The sequence below is a fragment of the Leptonychotes weddellii genome, chromosome 3 (genome assembly GCF_054177405.1).
Source record: "Leptonychotes weddellii isolate Sample4059 chromosome 3, ASM5417740v2, whole genome shotgun sequence".
NCBI classification, from domain to species: Eukaryota; Metazoa; Chordata; class Mammalia; order Carnivora; family Phocidae; genus Leptonychotes; species Leptonychotes weddellii.
The window spans coordinates 30,630,553-30,644,213 of record NC_138371.1 but is presented as its reverse complement, the minus strand read 5'-3'; the positions used below and the strand labels follow the sequence as shown (position 1 = coordinate 30,644,213).

Sequence of the window (13,661 nt, the reverse complement as noted above, 5' to 3'; positions counted from 1 at the left end):
CTCTCCCACTCCCCCTGCTTGTGCTCCCTCTCTCACTGTGTCTCTCTCTGTCAAATAAATAAATAAAATCTTTAATAAAATAAAATGAATAATGTTCAGCTGTGATCTGATCTTTGGGATTAAGTTGTTTTCTTCAGATTTTCTCTTTGGCTTTCTGAGTGTTCCCATACCAAGTTAATATATGCAGAATCCCTACAACAATGCCTGGCATGTGGTAAATGCTCAATGAGGTATCATCATCATCATCATCATTGCCATGATCACCAAAGTATTTTGGAAGCACTCAAAGAAATTCCATTGTGATTCCACTTGTCTGGAGCTTTAAAGACTCCCCAATTTATCTGTGTGTCTTTTTTTTTTTTTTTGTAAACTTTTTTTTTTTAAGATTTTATTTATTTATTTGAGAGAGAGAATGAGATAGAGAGAGCATGAGAGGGGGGAGGGTCAGAGGGAGAAGCAGACTCCCCGCTGAGTAGGGAGCCCGATGCGGGACTCGATCCCGGGACTCCAGGATCATGACCTGAGCCGAAGGCAGTCGCTTAACCAACTGAGCCACCCAGGCGCCCCAGTGTGTCTTTTCTTTGAAGAAAAACAAAGATAGGTATACTTAGAATATGTGAATTAAAAAACAATAATTTTACAGGAATCAGAATGTTCTGATTTTAGGATCTTTCCCCTTCTCAGTCAGCTTTTGTATCCTTCAGCTTGTTAGCCTGCAGAACACACCATATCTTACTGTGAAGTGCATGAGGCAGCCTTGAAACGAGAAGAAAGACCTTTTCGTCTTGGGTTTGAGACCTGCACATCTGAGGCTGTAAGCACTTTAGATCCCTTTGGTAGATAGACCGGACAATATATCAATACCATGAGATAAATGCTTTAAGCATCATCTACTCTTTCATGTAAATTGCCTATTATTACTCACCAAAAGTCACAGTGTCCATATAAGTATTTCAGTAGTTCTGGAGTGCTAAAAATGCAGTCGGGTAGACATGGCAATAACACTCACAACATTTATAATGTAATGAGGAAGACAACGAAAAGAAAGTGTCTCTCACAGAAACACCCTATGCCAACCAATTATAGGTATAGAAATACTAGGTGATTAGTGACACTATATAATATTCTATATCACTAGAGATATAGCAATAAGCAAAAAAGACAGAAGTCTCTGCTTAAGGGTGGAGATAGAATATTAACAAATAAACATATAATAGGTTAGGGGTAATAAGTGGTAAGTGCTATGGAGAAGGATAAAAGCAGGGCACAGAGACAGAGGATCATTAGTGTAAGTCATGGGTGAGGAGGCTGCTATTTCATTGAAAAGGGTCATGGAAGCTCAGACTTTATGTGTGTGGTTTGAGCAGAGACCTATAGGAAGCGAGGGAGAAAACATGCAGGGAATGAGATAAAGGGGTTATAAGCAGAGACAAGGACAAGTGTAAGACTCAGGGAGGAAATGTGTTTGGAAGTGTCCAAAGAACAGCTAGAGCCAGGTGAGCAAGGACAGGAGTGTGAGCTGATGAGGGCAAGGAGGTAATGTGGGCTGGACAGGCCATTGTGAGTCCTTTGGGTCTTACTCTGAGTGAGATGAGAGACCACTGGAGAGTTTGGAACCAAGAGAGATTTCCATCTGAGAAGGACCACAGCGGCTGGCAGTTCTGTGCACAACAGACTGCAGGAAGGGAAGGAGGAGGCAGGGAGAGACTAGCTAGAAGGGATGTGCACTGATTCAGTCAAGATAGGAGAATGGCTTGGCCCGGGATGGTAGCAGAGAGTTGGCAAGAAGGGGGGATTTTGCACATGTTTGGAATGTATTGCCAACAGATTGGCTGAATTGGATAAGGGTGTGAGAAAAAGAGTTGAGAGGAGTGTAAAAAGATTTCTGCAAAGAAATTGTGAATTGAAAATAAGACTAATAATATAGATATAAGTGCACAATACAGATTGTAAAACTGACACTTTTTCTACCCCTATAAAATAGAAATTACCAAGAAAACTATATAAAATATTTATACCCACTGTTAGCAGTGAGCCTCATCCTAAGTAGGTATTGTTCCTTGAGCTTTTTAGCAAATGAGAGTATGAAGCCATCATGATTAAGAAAACATGCCACCATGATTTTAGAAAATAAGCATCACAAGGGGCGCCTGGGTGGCTCAGTCAGTTAAGCATCTGACTCTTGGTTTTGGCTCAGGTCATGATTTCAGGGTGGTGAGATCGAGCCCCACTTCGGGCTACATGCTGAGCGGGGTGTCTGCTTGAGATTCTCTCTCTCTCCCTCTGCCCCTCCCCCCAATATAAATAAATAAATTTTTAAAAGAAAAAAAATGAGCATCATGAGTTTTAGTAATATCAAACTTAAGTAAGAATAAAATTGTATTATAAATAAAATATCTTGACAATATTCTTAGCAATTGCAGCTTTACCATATCTGTTAAAATCTAGTTTTGGTGCATGCTTTGTAATGCCTGAACGCATGCGTGTGTGTGTGTGTGTGTGTGTGTGTGTGTGTGTGTGTACAGGGAGAGAAAATGAACATAATTCGTAAATAAAAATATACCCAAAAGTCAGCATTCTCAACTGATGGTCAGAGTCATTGTTATAAATATGGAAGGTGCTGAAAACTCTAGCAGGAACATAACATAAACAAAATTTAAAGATATTAACCTGGGAATGGGGGTTTACTGGAGTTCAAGGTAAAAGGGAGGGGCAAGAAGCTGATGCCTGGGGTATTAATTCTAATTTGCAACCATGTGATGCTTTCCATTTTTCCAAGGGTTCCACGCATAACATCTGATTCCATCCTCATATCAACCCTGTGAAGTCAAGTCAGAAAAGGCCTTATCTCTTTTTCAGTAGGAGTGAATTGAGACTGGGGTTGAGATACTCTCCTGAGCTTGCTGGGATAGAAAGCGACAGGGCCAGGATTCCCATTAGGGCCTCTGGCTCCACAGTCAGTTCTCTGTGAAGACATTCCATAAATATATTTGACAAATTAAGTGCTTACTCTTGGCTGAGTGTTGTGCTAGGTGGTACGGTGGCATCCAAAAGAGAGGGAAAGTCACTCCCTCTATTCCCATGGAGCCTTTGGTCTGGGCCCCGGACATTAAACAGATGCCTATGAAACTGTTCACTACACTTACAAAGCAACATGTTTGTAAAAGTGGGATAATAAATTTAGCTCATAAGGATTCAGGGGGCAAAAAGTAAAGTTAGAATATTAGTCATCAGAGCAAAGAAAGGTTAGCGGGTATAATAGGGCTCCTTTGATGACTTGAGGTTCCCAGCTCAAACTGATGGTACGTAAAGAAGGAAATTCACTAGGCCGATAGTTCGGATAACTATGGGCTAGCAGGGCGTGGATGATGTCACCAGGAATCCATGCCTCTCCATCCTCAGCACTGTTTTTCTCTGCCTGAGTTTTAGTCCCAGACAGACTCTCACCAGGTGTTGGTAATCTGGCCAGAGCAGCTTCTGGTGAAATCGACAAAATAGGGTTTGTGCCTGGTCTCTGAACCCATCGCTGGGGCTGAGAGTGCTGTGCTCCGATGGGCCAGGCCTGGGTGACACACTCAGATTCAGGTAAGGGTGGGGTCGGCCCCACCCGAATAGCATGGACTAAGTGTCCCCACTAGAAAGAATAATGGCTATCAGGAGGGCAAAACAACAGAGGATCCTTACAACAGAGCAAGATTCCTGAAAGAAGTAATTTGTTCCAAAATTTGAAGGTAGTATTTGAGTTTGGTTTTGATCTTATGGAATTCTGGGAAAGAGTTGGTGTAGGAGCTTCATGACACGCAAGCATGCCGTGCAGAACACGGATTTGAAGGCTTACACTTAACTTTCCCTTTCCTGTAAGTCTTAAGGACACTATTCACTCATGCAGGGGTGTCCTGAGCTGAGACTCACCATCTCCTTATTATGCCTTTTCTGGTCTCCACCCTTGTGAAGCTAGAGGGTCTTCCTATCCCTGAAGCCCCCAATGACAGCCTTTCAGACTCCTTCCCAGCCACTCACTGGCCTTTTGCAGTGACTTCTCCCTTTTAAGACTGCCTTTAGTGACCTAATAATAATCTGTTATTAAAGATGCAAGAGACAGTCCTTAGACCTCCTCACTCACACTCCCCTGGGCTCCCCAAGTTTGGCTCTGTCCTGTTTTCAAGTTTGCATTTTCTCCTTTCCACAGAGGTTCGCAATTTTCCCTTTAAGAAATCCTCTCCATCATGTTCCAACAGTTCTTCATCCCATACTCTTGTCCCTGCCTTCCACTAATCACATCCACGGGCCCTGCTGACCCTCTGTGACACTTTTGAATTTTAGAGAAAGGCCACATGTTGCAAAGTCCTACTCTAGAAGGCAGAACACTCCATTTCCTGCTCCTCCCAGGGCCTTTATCTCTCCAGGCCTCCTCTCCTGTAACTCTGAAATGGAGATAAGATTCCCGATTCCCAGAGGGAAGCATTTGCAAAGTGCTCTGAGTGCTTTGATGAAATTGATTAGATAAATGGAAACATATTTTTTTTTTTTTGCAACTGCTCTAGCCTGTAAGAAAAATAAGTTATGTAAATGCAATGACTTGCCATTGGACAAATCATGAAGGTCCTTTGTAATTTCAGATATTATTTCACAAGAGTTTTTTCCCAGCAACAAAAAACCAGAACGAGTGATTTGAAGTGTTTTAAAAATAAATACTGCTTGATATCTTTAAAGCAGTACTTTCATCATCAATGATTGAATTAACATTTTGTTTAATTTTTCTAGCTTCTCTCTTGAAGGGTTTGAAACATGCCAATATTGTGCTCCTGCATGACATAATCCACACCAAAGAGACTCTGACATTTGTTTTTGAATACATGGTGAGTTGCCCCAGCATTTTATAAAGCATAAGAGAAAAGCCTGGTGCTCATGTAATGAATCTGTTAATATTTTATGGCATGATAAAACTTTCATTACAATGTGGAAAGTGTCATGGAAATTTTCATTATTATGATTACTAGAGACTATTGTTCTTATACTCCTTCTTTGCTCCTGTTTCTTTACCCACTGTATTTGCTGTCTTCCCCCCACCACCCTCCCTCCCCCTGCCTTACCAGCAATAATTAAATAAGCACGTTGAGTCTGTCTCCTAAAGAAAACTTTCGTGCTTATTTTTTATCTATTTTTAATCACCATCCGTGCAGAACCCAACATTTTTTCATTGACAATAAAGACATAAATCACAAGGTTTTTAAAAATTGTATCCTAGTTTACTAAATAATAACTCACTTTCATATTTTTGAAAGGAAAAAGCCATTCAAAATATTAGCAGAAAGAAATCCTAAGGCATGTATACTTGACTTGCCCCCAAGGAGAGTGAAAAATGCCTGTATCACTGTGTTCACTGGCAGTCATTTAAAATGAGCATCTTTTTGTGAGGAGAAGCAAGCTTCCTTCTTAGGACAGCCATTTAGAAAGACACACTGTGTTTGACCTTAATAGTGAGGTCTCAGGAAACCTGGTTATGTATCTTTTGTAACTTATTCTCAAAAACTCTGAAGTTTGTAATACCTCTGACAGTCACATCTGTGGTCTGCTTTAGGACACTGTTCAAGCTCTGCTAATGTCACTCTCTCCACCATTTGGTGTAGCACACAGACCTGGCCCAGTACATGTCTCAGCACCCAGGAGGGCTTCATCCTCACAACGTCAGGGTGAGTACTGTGGGAGTCAGGACTCCTCTCTGGCTTGCCCTCAGCAGAAGAATTTTGAAACAGACTGTCATTGCAAAGCAAAATCCCATGATATCTATATAAGGTAGATGCCTATCAGAAGAAGATGCCTATCATTGATATTCTAGAGAAAAGTTTAAAAAAAAAGTTCCCCCTCGGGGTGCCTGGGTGGCTCAGTTGGTTAAGCATCCAACTCTTGATTTCCACTCCGGTCATGGTCTCACAGTTGTGGGGATTGAGCCCCAAGTCAGGCTCCGTACTCACCGGGGGAGTCTGCTTGAGATTCTCTCCCTCTGCCTCTACCCTTCCCCCCACCCCCGATCATGTGTGCGCATGTGCTCTCTCTCTCTCTCAAAAGAAGTAAATAAAACCTTAAAAAGAAAAAAAGGTCCCCCTCAAGATATAGAGCAGTGTCTAGCCATTTTCCAGGCAGCCTAAACTTGTCAGTCATTGCCATCATGCAAATGTGTCTTCAGAAGTACAAAGCAATTAAAAAGAATTGCATTCAAAGGAAAGAAGTGAAGCTAAGCCATCATAAAATAAATACATTCTTCATGGCAGACTACTGTGGTCTGTGATAAAGTTTCTGTTTTACTTATAGTTCCTCACCAGAATCAGCAAACGAACTACCTTTGTTAGGTCAAAATTAAGTTACTTGTTTGCCTGTTCTATCAGATCCTGTTATAAATGAGACCTAGTTCCATTTCCCAGTCACTGGAATGGAACTAATAATAAACTCTCAACTCGCTGTAATTCTATGTCTGCTGTAAATTTTAGAAACCATTTCCATTTCATACTTTTCATTCCCTATGGTTTTATTGGCATTAATTACTTGATTGGTCCTCGGTATAACCTATATGAAATTTCTATATGATGTACTCATTCATTTAATTAACACTTATATTCTTTTATTCATTTATTCATTCAAGAATGATTGAGTACTTGGTATTATATTAAGTTCTGAGGTTTCAATAATGAATAGTTGTGTTTCTTATTTTCAATAAGCTCAAAGCCCAGTAAGATATACAGACTTAAATAGGTAGTAAGAAGCAAAGTGACAGGGGCTATGGCCATGTTAACTAGAAATACTATGAGAACTCATAGTAAAGGGACCTAATCCAGTCTTGGAAGCAAGGGGGAAAAGAAGGTTTGAGGGTTGAGGAGAGTGAAAACATTTTAAAATAGCTAGTGGAGATGGGATAGAGACCTAACCAGGCAAACCAAGAAAGAATGTCTAGTTGTGTATTGAGGACTCTTGGTGAGAACAAAAACCATTAAATTATCTGCATGATCATGGGATTTCCTTTTTAATGGCAGTGCTGAGCAATTCAGATAGAGGAATAGAAAAAGTAGACAGTCTGGATTGCCAGACATGTGAAAGAAAAAGACAGTTGGGCAAGAGATTTGAGGAGATTGTCAAGAGAGCGGTTAAAGTGATGGTCAGGCTTCTAAACTGAGTCTAATCTAAAGGAAGGAAGTTAAGACGGGTTGCTGATAGCTCGGGAGAGAGCAGAAGAGTCAAGGAACTAGAGGTATTGGTTAAGGTGATGACCGCTTGGAGAAAGAACGGAGAAAGAACATTTTCAGGCTTGAGTGACTCTCATACCAGGCACTGTGCTAAAGGCTTAGAAGGATAAAAAGACATAGAAGACATGATTCCTAACGTCAAGGGTCTTACAACCAAAAACAAGAGTTTAGAAATATGCACCGGTACTATTATGGGACATTTGTGAATAACACCAAGTGAGAAATAAGACCTAGTGTAGATATGCAAAAAAGTAAAAGATATCTTCTCATTTTAAGAGCTTTTATGAAGCCAGACCTTAAAAGATGCATTGCATTTCAAGAGGCTAGAATGGGGGAAGATGTCACAGGAGGAAGGAATGTTTTCAGCAAAGGTACAGAGCAGAGAAGCAGAAGAGCAGAGCAGAGCAGTATAGGATGTGTTGAAGGAAGAGGATCCCAGAGTCATGGACCATTAGGGTTGGAGGAACCACAGTGTTTTTCCGTCTTCACATTCTGGCCCATTCTTGGGTTGTGAAATAATTTGGTGATTAGCAACTAGCATTTTTTTAAAAGATGTATTTATTTATTTGACAGAGAGAGACACAGCAAGAGAGGGAACAGAAGCATGGGGAGTGGGAGAGGGAGAAGCGGGCTTCCGGCAGAGCAGGGAGCCCAATGCGGGGCTCGATCTCAGGACCCTGGGATCATGACCTGAGCCGAAGGCAGATGCTTAATGACTGAGCCACCCAGGAGCCCCAGCAACTAGCATTTTAAAAAATGAAATGGAATAGATGAGAAAAGAATAGAAAATATTAGAGTACATTACAACTAGCAAGAATAAGCATTATATTGTGCAACTTTAGGTCCAGTTGAAACTGTACTTGTACCTCTGTATGAATACTGGATATGTATGTATTTCTTACTGTAAGTTGCAGCAGGAAAAAAAAAAAAAAGCCTTAAAAACATTGGGCTGGTCTAACTCCCTTATTTTGCAGAATTGGAATCCAAGGTTTGAGAAGACAAGTATTTTGCCTGAGGTTATAGAACCAGCTTTTGACATTGCTGACCGTGATTCTTGGTTAAGGTCTTTTCCCACTAGTACCAATACTGCATCTCTGGTCCTGTTGGCCTGAAAGAGAGAATATATTAATGAGATGAGGGGTATGTAAGTCTGGAAAAATAGATTGGGTAGGTAGGTGAGAGCCTTATTTTCTAAGATGTGGACCCTATTTCTTAGACAATAGGGTCATTAAAAGGGTTTGAGTTGAGAGAGAATGACATGATCAGAAGGAAATTTATGTAACTGTGGTCTGTGGGATGGATTAAAGAGTAGGAGATTCCAGTTAGGAGTTTATTGATGTGGGCTAGCCCAGGGCTTCTCAAACTTCAATGAGCAGATGAATGACGTGGGCATCTGATTCAGGAAGTCTAGGGTGAGGCCTCACCTTTTGGATTTCTAACATAATCTCCTTGATTGACCAGAAGAATTATAACTCTATTAACAGAAATAGAAGAAGTTGATTTGGAGAGGAGGAGGAAGAGTCCTGTTTTAGACATGGTGAGCTTCTAGTTGAGGTGGAAATCCAAAGGGAAATGAGCAGCAGACAATCAGAGAGATTAGTGCCCAGGGGGAAGCTATATGCTGGAGACGTAGACTTGGGGGTAATTGACTCAGGGAGTTTGTAGTTCAAGACAAGAGAGTAGATAACCAAAAGAGCAAATGCGCAAAGATAAAAGAACTGATTATAGAACTTTTGCCTTTAGGGGTTGAAAGAGGAACAGGACACAAGAGACAAAAAGGAAGCAGCTTTTCAGACTGTAGAGGATCCAGAAAAGTACACTCTCATGGAAGTCAAGCGAAGAGACAGTTTCAGGGAAGGCCATGGTCGAGAGGGCCACTGGCACCAGGAATACAGTTGAAAATCATACTTGACTGCAATCATACTTGACTACTTTGTGGATTTGTGAGAGCTACACTAATAAATAGAGGGATTTCTTAGGGGTATGGAGAAGCACAAAGGAAGAAGTTTTCCAATCAAAGCCAGTGGGGGTAGGGATGAGTTCCCCACAGCAGACGCAGCAGTGAAAATGCTCCCGCTGGCCCAGATGGCACTAGCCCAGTGAAATTATTTTGTCCCCAAGAGCCTCACTGTGTTGGAAACAGGACTCACCCCTGGGGTATGGGAAGCCTCGCTGGAGAGAATCACCCACTACTTGGCTTGTTGACTGAGAAAACACCATTGGGTTGGGTTGTGTTATCAGTGAAGCTTGGGCCAGTGTGAAGGAAGAATCCAGGTTGCAAAGGATTCAAGAGTGAGTGGGTGGTGAGGTTAATCAGGGCAGACTGCAGTTTTAAGAAGCGTGGCTATAAAATACCATACATTAATACTGCAGCGCATTACCATTTATGAATGCTGGTGGACATGCACATGGAGCCGGGGAGGAAAGGGCCGGAAGAGCGAGGAGGTAGGAGGCGGGTGTGACTCATTAGTGAGAGCAGTCTGTACTCCAACATGAAAGGCATTTCAGGCTGGCCCACGAAGAAGCCTTGTCTCTGACTCAGCCAGCTGATGCTCCCTTTCCCTGTCACATTTTAATTTTCTTTTCTCTGGTTTCTCAGAATGTTGTAGAGGAGTTAGGCAGGTCTGAGTTTGAGTTTTGACCCCAACTGTTTCTTGACATGTTCTTAAAGTTTCCTTGAGCCTTATTTTTCTTATCTGCAAATTGGGAACAAGCCTATCTCCCTCATGGGGTTACTTTGAGGATTCTAAAAGGTGCAAGGTGTTCAATAAAATGTTGTTTTCCCTTCCTCCTTTCTGTCTCTGTCCCTCAATTGTCTCGTGCTCCCTCCTTCCTTAGTATTTTCACATTGAAAAACGTATCTGTAAGCACACAATGTAGCATCTTCTCTTTTTCCTGCAATTTTAGTTGCTTCTTCATATTGTCTTTCCAGAAACATTTGTATTTATAGCTGATTGGAAGGTTAAATGTTGGTATAGGAATTTCGCATTTTGGTAGCTTCGTGGTTTGATGAATGGTAAAATGGATAGTGTGTGTACGCAAAGCACCAAGAAGGGAAAGCACTGGGAAAACTCAAAGAACCAGTGAACATCCGAAGTAGGAGTGGCAAGAAATCTTTCACATTCTTAAATGGCTTGTGAGCCCGAGGTGGGACTTGCATGGAAGTACACGGCCCCCAGGCTCCTGCTCTGGTCAGACCGTGCGGCCCCTCAGCTTGGCTCCAATGTCTCCTAGTCATTGTTAGGCCAGTACAGGTCCCAGCATCTCTGAAGTTCCTAATTGAAGGCAAAAGTGGATCTCTCTGCACAGCTCTGCATCGGCTACTTTTTTTTTTTTTTTAAAGATTTTATTTATTTATTCATGAGAGATAGAGAGAGAGAGAGAGAGAGAGGCAGAGGCAGAGGGAGAAGCAGGCTCCCCGCGGAGCAGGGAGCCCGATGCGGGACTCGATCCCAGGACCCTGGGATCATGACCTGAGCTGAAGACAGACGCTTAACCGACTGAGCCACCCAGGCGTCCCTACATCGGCTCCTTTGTCTGTGTCTCCAGGAATGCTGGGGCTGGGCTTTTCTCTTCTAAATTGCCAGAACATGTTCTCAGTTGGCAGAGGTCTTTGTAAACACTAATGTTGGTGTTTCAATTCTCAATTGCCAGTGGCTCTGGAAAAGAGCAAAAGACATTGGAATCCTAAGCATTCTTTTTTTCCTTCCGCTTCTACATTGGTGAGAACTTACTAATGTCTTCAGTTTCTATGCCTTACTTAACCACATGCAACATTTAAAAATTTGGGCCTAGAATGTATTTTTCCCTCTTCTTTCTTCTTTCTGTTATTTATTCCTTATTCTCTTCAGATTTTTTTTTTTTTTTTTTTGGTCTCTCTTCCCTCTTAATCAAATGGCTGTACTATAGCTCGTTTTCAACTTTGAACTTTAAAAGTAGTTTTAAAAAGATAATGGTTCCTTTATTTCCTACTACCATCTAAAGATATATTTCCCAGTCTGGTCTCCTTGTGTTATGTTTTTAAAAGGGTTTCATATCAGAGAGCCTGGAAAACTGAAGCAGTTGTAAACCTTAGAATATCATTTCCAGGTCAACTTTGATCTTATATGCCAAGTTCATCGGTGGGAAAAAAAATTAAATCTTTCACATCTAAATCAATAACTAGTGTTCCAAAGGAAACTTCAAAGTTTCCCTTTAGATTTTTAAGGAAGGGTAATCCTTCCAGTATCAAAGAAATGAGATGTCAGGAAAAGGTAGAATCCCTTTGTTTAGAACATGGTCTACTTACTTGACTTTTCTTGTCTTTTTTTTTTCCCCTCTCCGAATGTATAATCTTCATCTTTTCTTTTTTTTTTTTTGTCTCTCAAGAGACTTTTACTATATTCTTTCAGATGACTGTTTTTGATTTAGAGGAGAAATCAACACATAGTGGCTCAAATCTGCTTAGATAAGGTGTTCATTCCTTCCAGCTTTTCATGTTTCAACTTTTGCGGGGCCTGGCGTACATCCACCACCAACACGTTCTTCACAGGGACCTGAAACCTCAGAACTTACTCATCAGTCACCTGGGAGAGCTCAAACTGGCTGATTTTGGTAAGTCTCCCCTCGAGTCTCTTTCTGGGCTATGAACAATGATGCTTTTGTGTGCACATGTTTAAAGCATTGACTGGGCCTGGCCTTTGAAAAGTGGAGGCCCGTGACACATGATGCTTTGTGAGGCTGTCAAACTACCCTATAGGAAGTGTGAGGCAAGAAACAGGGTGAGATTGGTAGCATCTAGAATTCCATCAAGCCCCAGTCTAATCAGATCCAAAAACTTGGGCACCTCTACTGCCCCATTGCCATTTTTTATAGAGAGACATGTATAGGGCAAACTGTACCTAGGAGGTTTTCCTACATGTGAGTGGATAGAAAAATTCTGTCCGCATAGATCCAGGTTATCCCATGATGACAGGATAAAGATGTAAACCCCAGATTATAGGATGGACTCCTGCTGGAATAGAGGCCCCAGGGCCTTTGCTCCTGCTCACCTATCAATAGAGCTTTGTATGAGTACCTGAAGTTTTTATTACCATCAAAGTGATGTGGATTTCCCTGGGGTATCACTGTATCTTTCCATTTAGCACTTATCACAGTTTATAATTATACACACACATATATTTGCGTGATGATTTTGTCTCTTCCACTGGACTATAAGCATTCTGAAGGCAGCCTGAGTCCATTTTGCTTATCATTATATCCTTAGTGCTGGACACCACCATAGGTGCTCAGTAAATATTTGTTGAAAAATTGGAGCTGAGGAACCACTCTTCTCTGTTTGGCAGATATCAAGTGGTTGCACTGTAGCTGCAGTACTTTATTCTGACATAGTAGCTTTCATCTGGACAAGTAAGCATTTAACAGATACTCATTTATCAATTCCCCACAACAGAGAACTCATCTACTGAGGTTTTTCCCCAGCTCTAGATCATGTGATTCTGTGAGATAAGTAGCTAACTGACAAAAGTACTAATAGGGGCGCCTGGGTGGCTCAGTTGGTTAAGCATCCGACTCTTGATTTCAACTCAGGTCATCATCTCAGGGTCATGATCTCAGGGTCCTGTGATCAAATCCCATGTTGGGCTCCATTCTGGGCATGGAGCCTGCTTAAGATTCTCTTTCTCCCTCTCCCTCTGCCCCTCCCCACCTCTTAAAAAAAAAAAAGTACTCTGATATTGCAGAAGAAAACTTAAGAGTGATGTGTCCAAAGTCCTACCAAACTAATTAATTTGGATTAGCAGTCCCCACTCTGTATTTTACTAAACTGGGGATTCCTGGACTGCAAAAATGGAGGGCGACAATATTAGTTGTGAATTGAGTTCTGTTGCTATGACCAAGACCCCAAATTGGAGGTTGTAAACATGTTAAAGCTTAACTTTCTCGGGACGCCTGGGTGGCTCAGTTGGTTAGGCACCTGCCTTCGGCTCAGGTCATGATCCCAAGGTCCTTGCTCAGTGGGGAGCCTGCTTCTCCCTCTGCCTGCTGCTCCCTCCTGCTTGTGCTCTTTCTCTCTGACAAATAAAATATATATATATAAAAAGTTTAACTTTCTCTCATATAACAGTCTAACCTAAGTAGTCAGAGCTTGTATGGTGGCCCTGTGGTGTCTTGACCCATGTCCCTTCTGTCTTGAGGCCCCACCATCTTTAGGGTATTGCCCCAACTACATATTTAAAGATGGCTGCCACCTCCTTCTGATTATAGCTTGGAGGAAGAGGAAAAGCAAAGAATGCTTAATCCCTCCAAAAAGGCATGATCTGGAAGCTCACACTTCAGTTCTGTTTATAGCATATAAGCAGGGAAGAAGTTGGTCACCTCACTATACTTAGCTTCCAGGAAGGCCACATCCAGCCGCAAAGTAGGCCAAAATTTGAAAAATTCACT

General features: G+C 41.7%; 1 protein-coding gene across 2 annotated transcripts in view; it reads left to right on the top strand.

The window, feature by feature from the left end:
• CDK15 (cyclin dependent kinase 15) overlaps positions 1 to 13,661 on the top strand; it is an 80,217-nt gene that overhangs the window by 13,354 nt on the left and 53,202 nt on the right. For both annotated transcript variants that reach the window (XM_081813883.1, XM_081813882.1), the window contains exons 5-7: positions 4,765 to 4,859; positions 5,631 to 5,693; positions 11,708 to 11,831. In XM_081813883.1, coding sequence (XP_081670009.1) covers positions 4,765 to 4,859; positions 5,631 to 5,693; positions 11,708 to 11,831 — 282 coding nt within the window. The remainder of the gene's footprint in view (positions 1 to 4,764; positions 4,860 to 5,630; positions 5,694 to 11,707; positions 11,832 to 13,661) is intronic.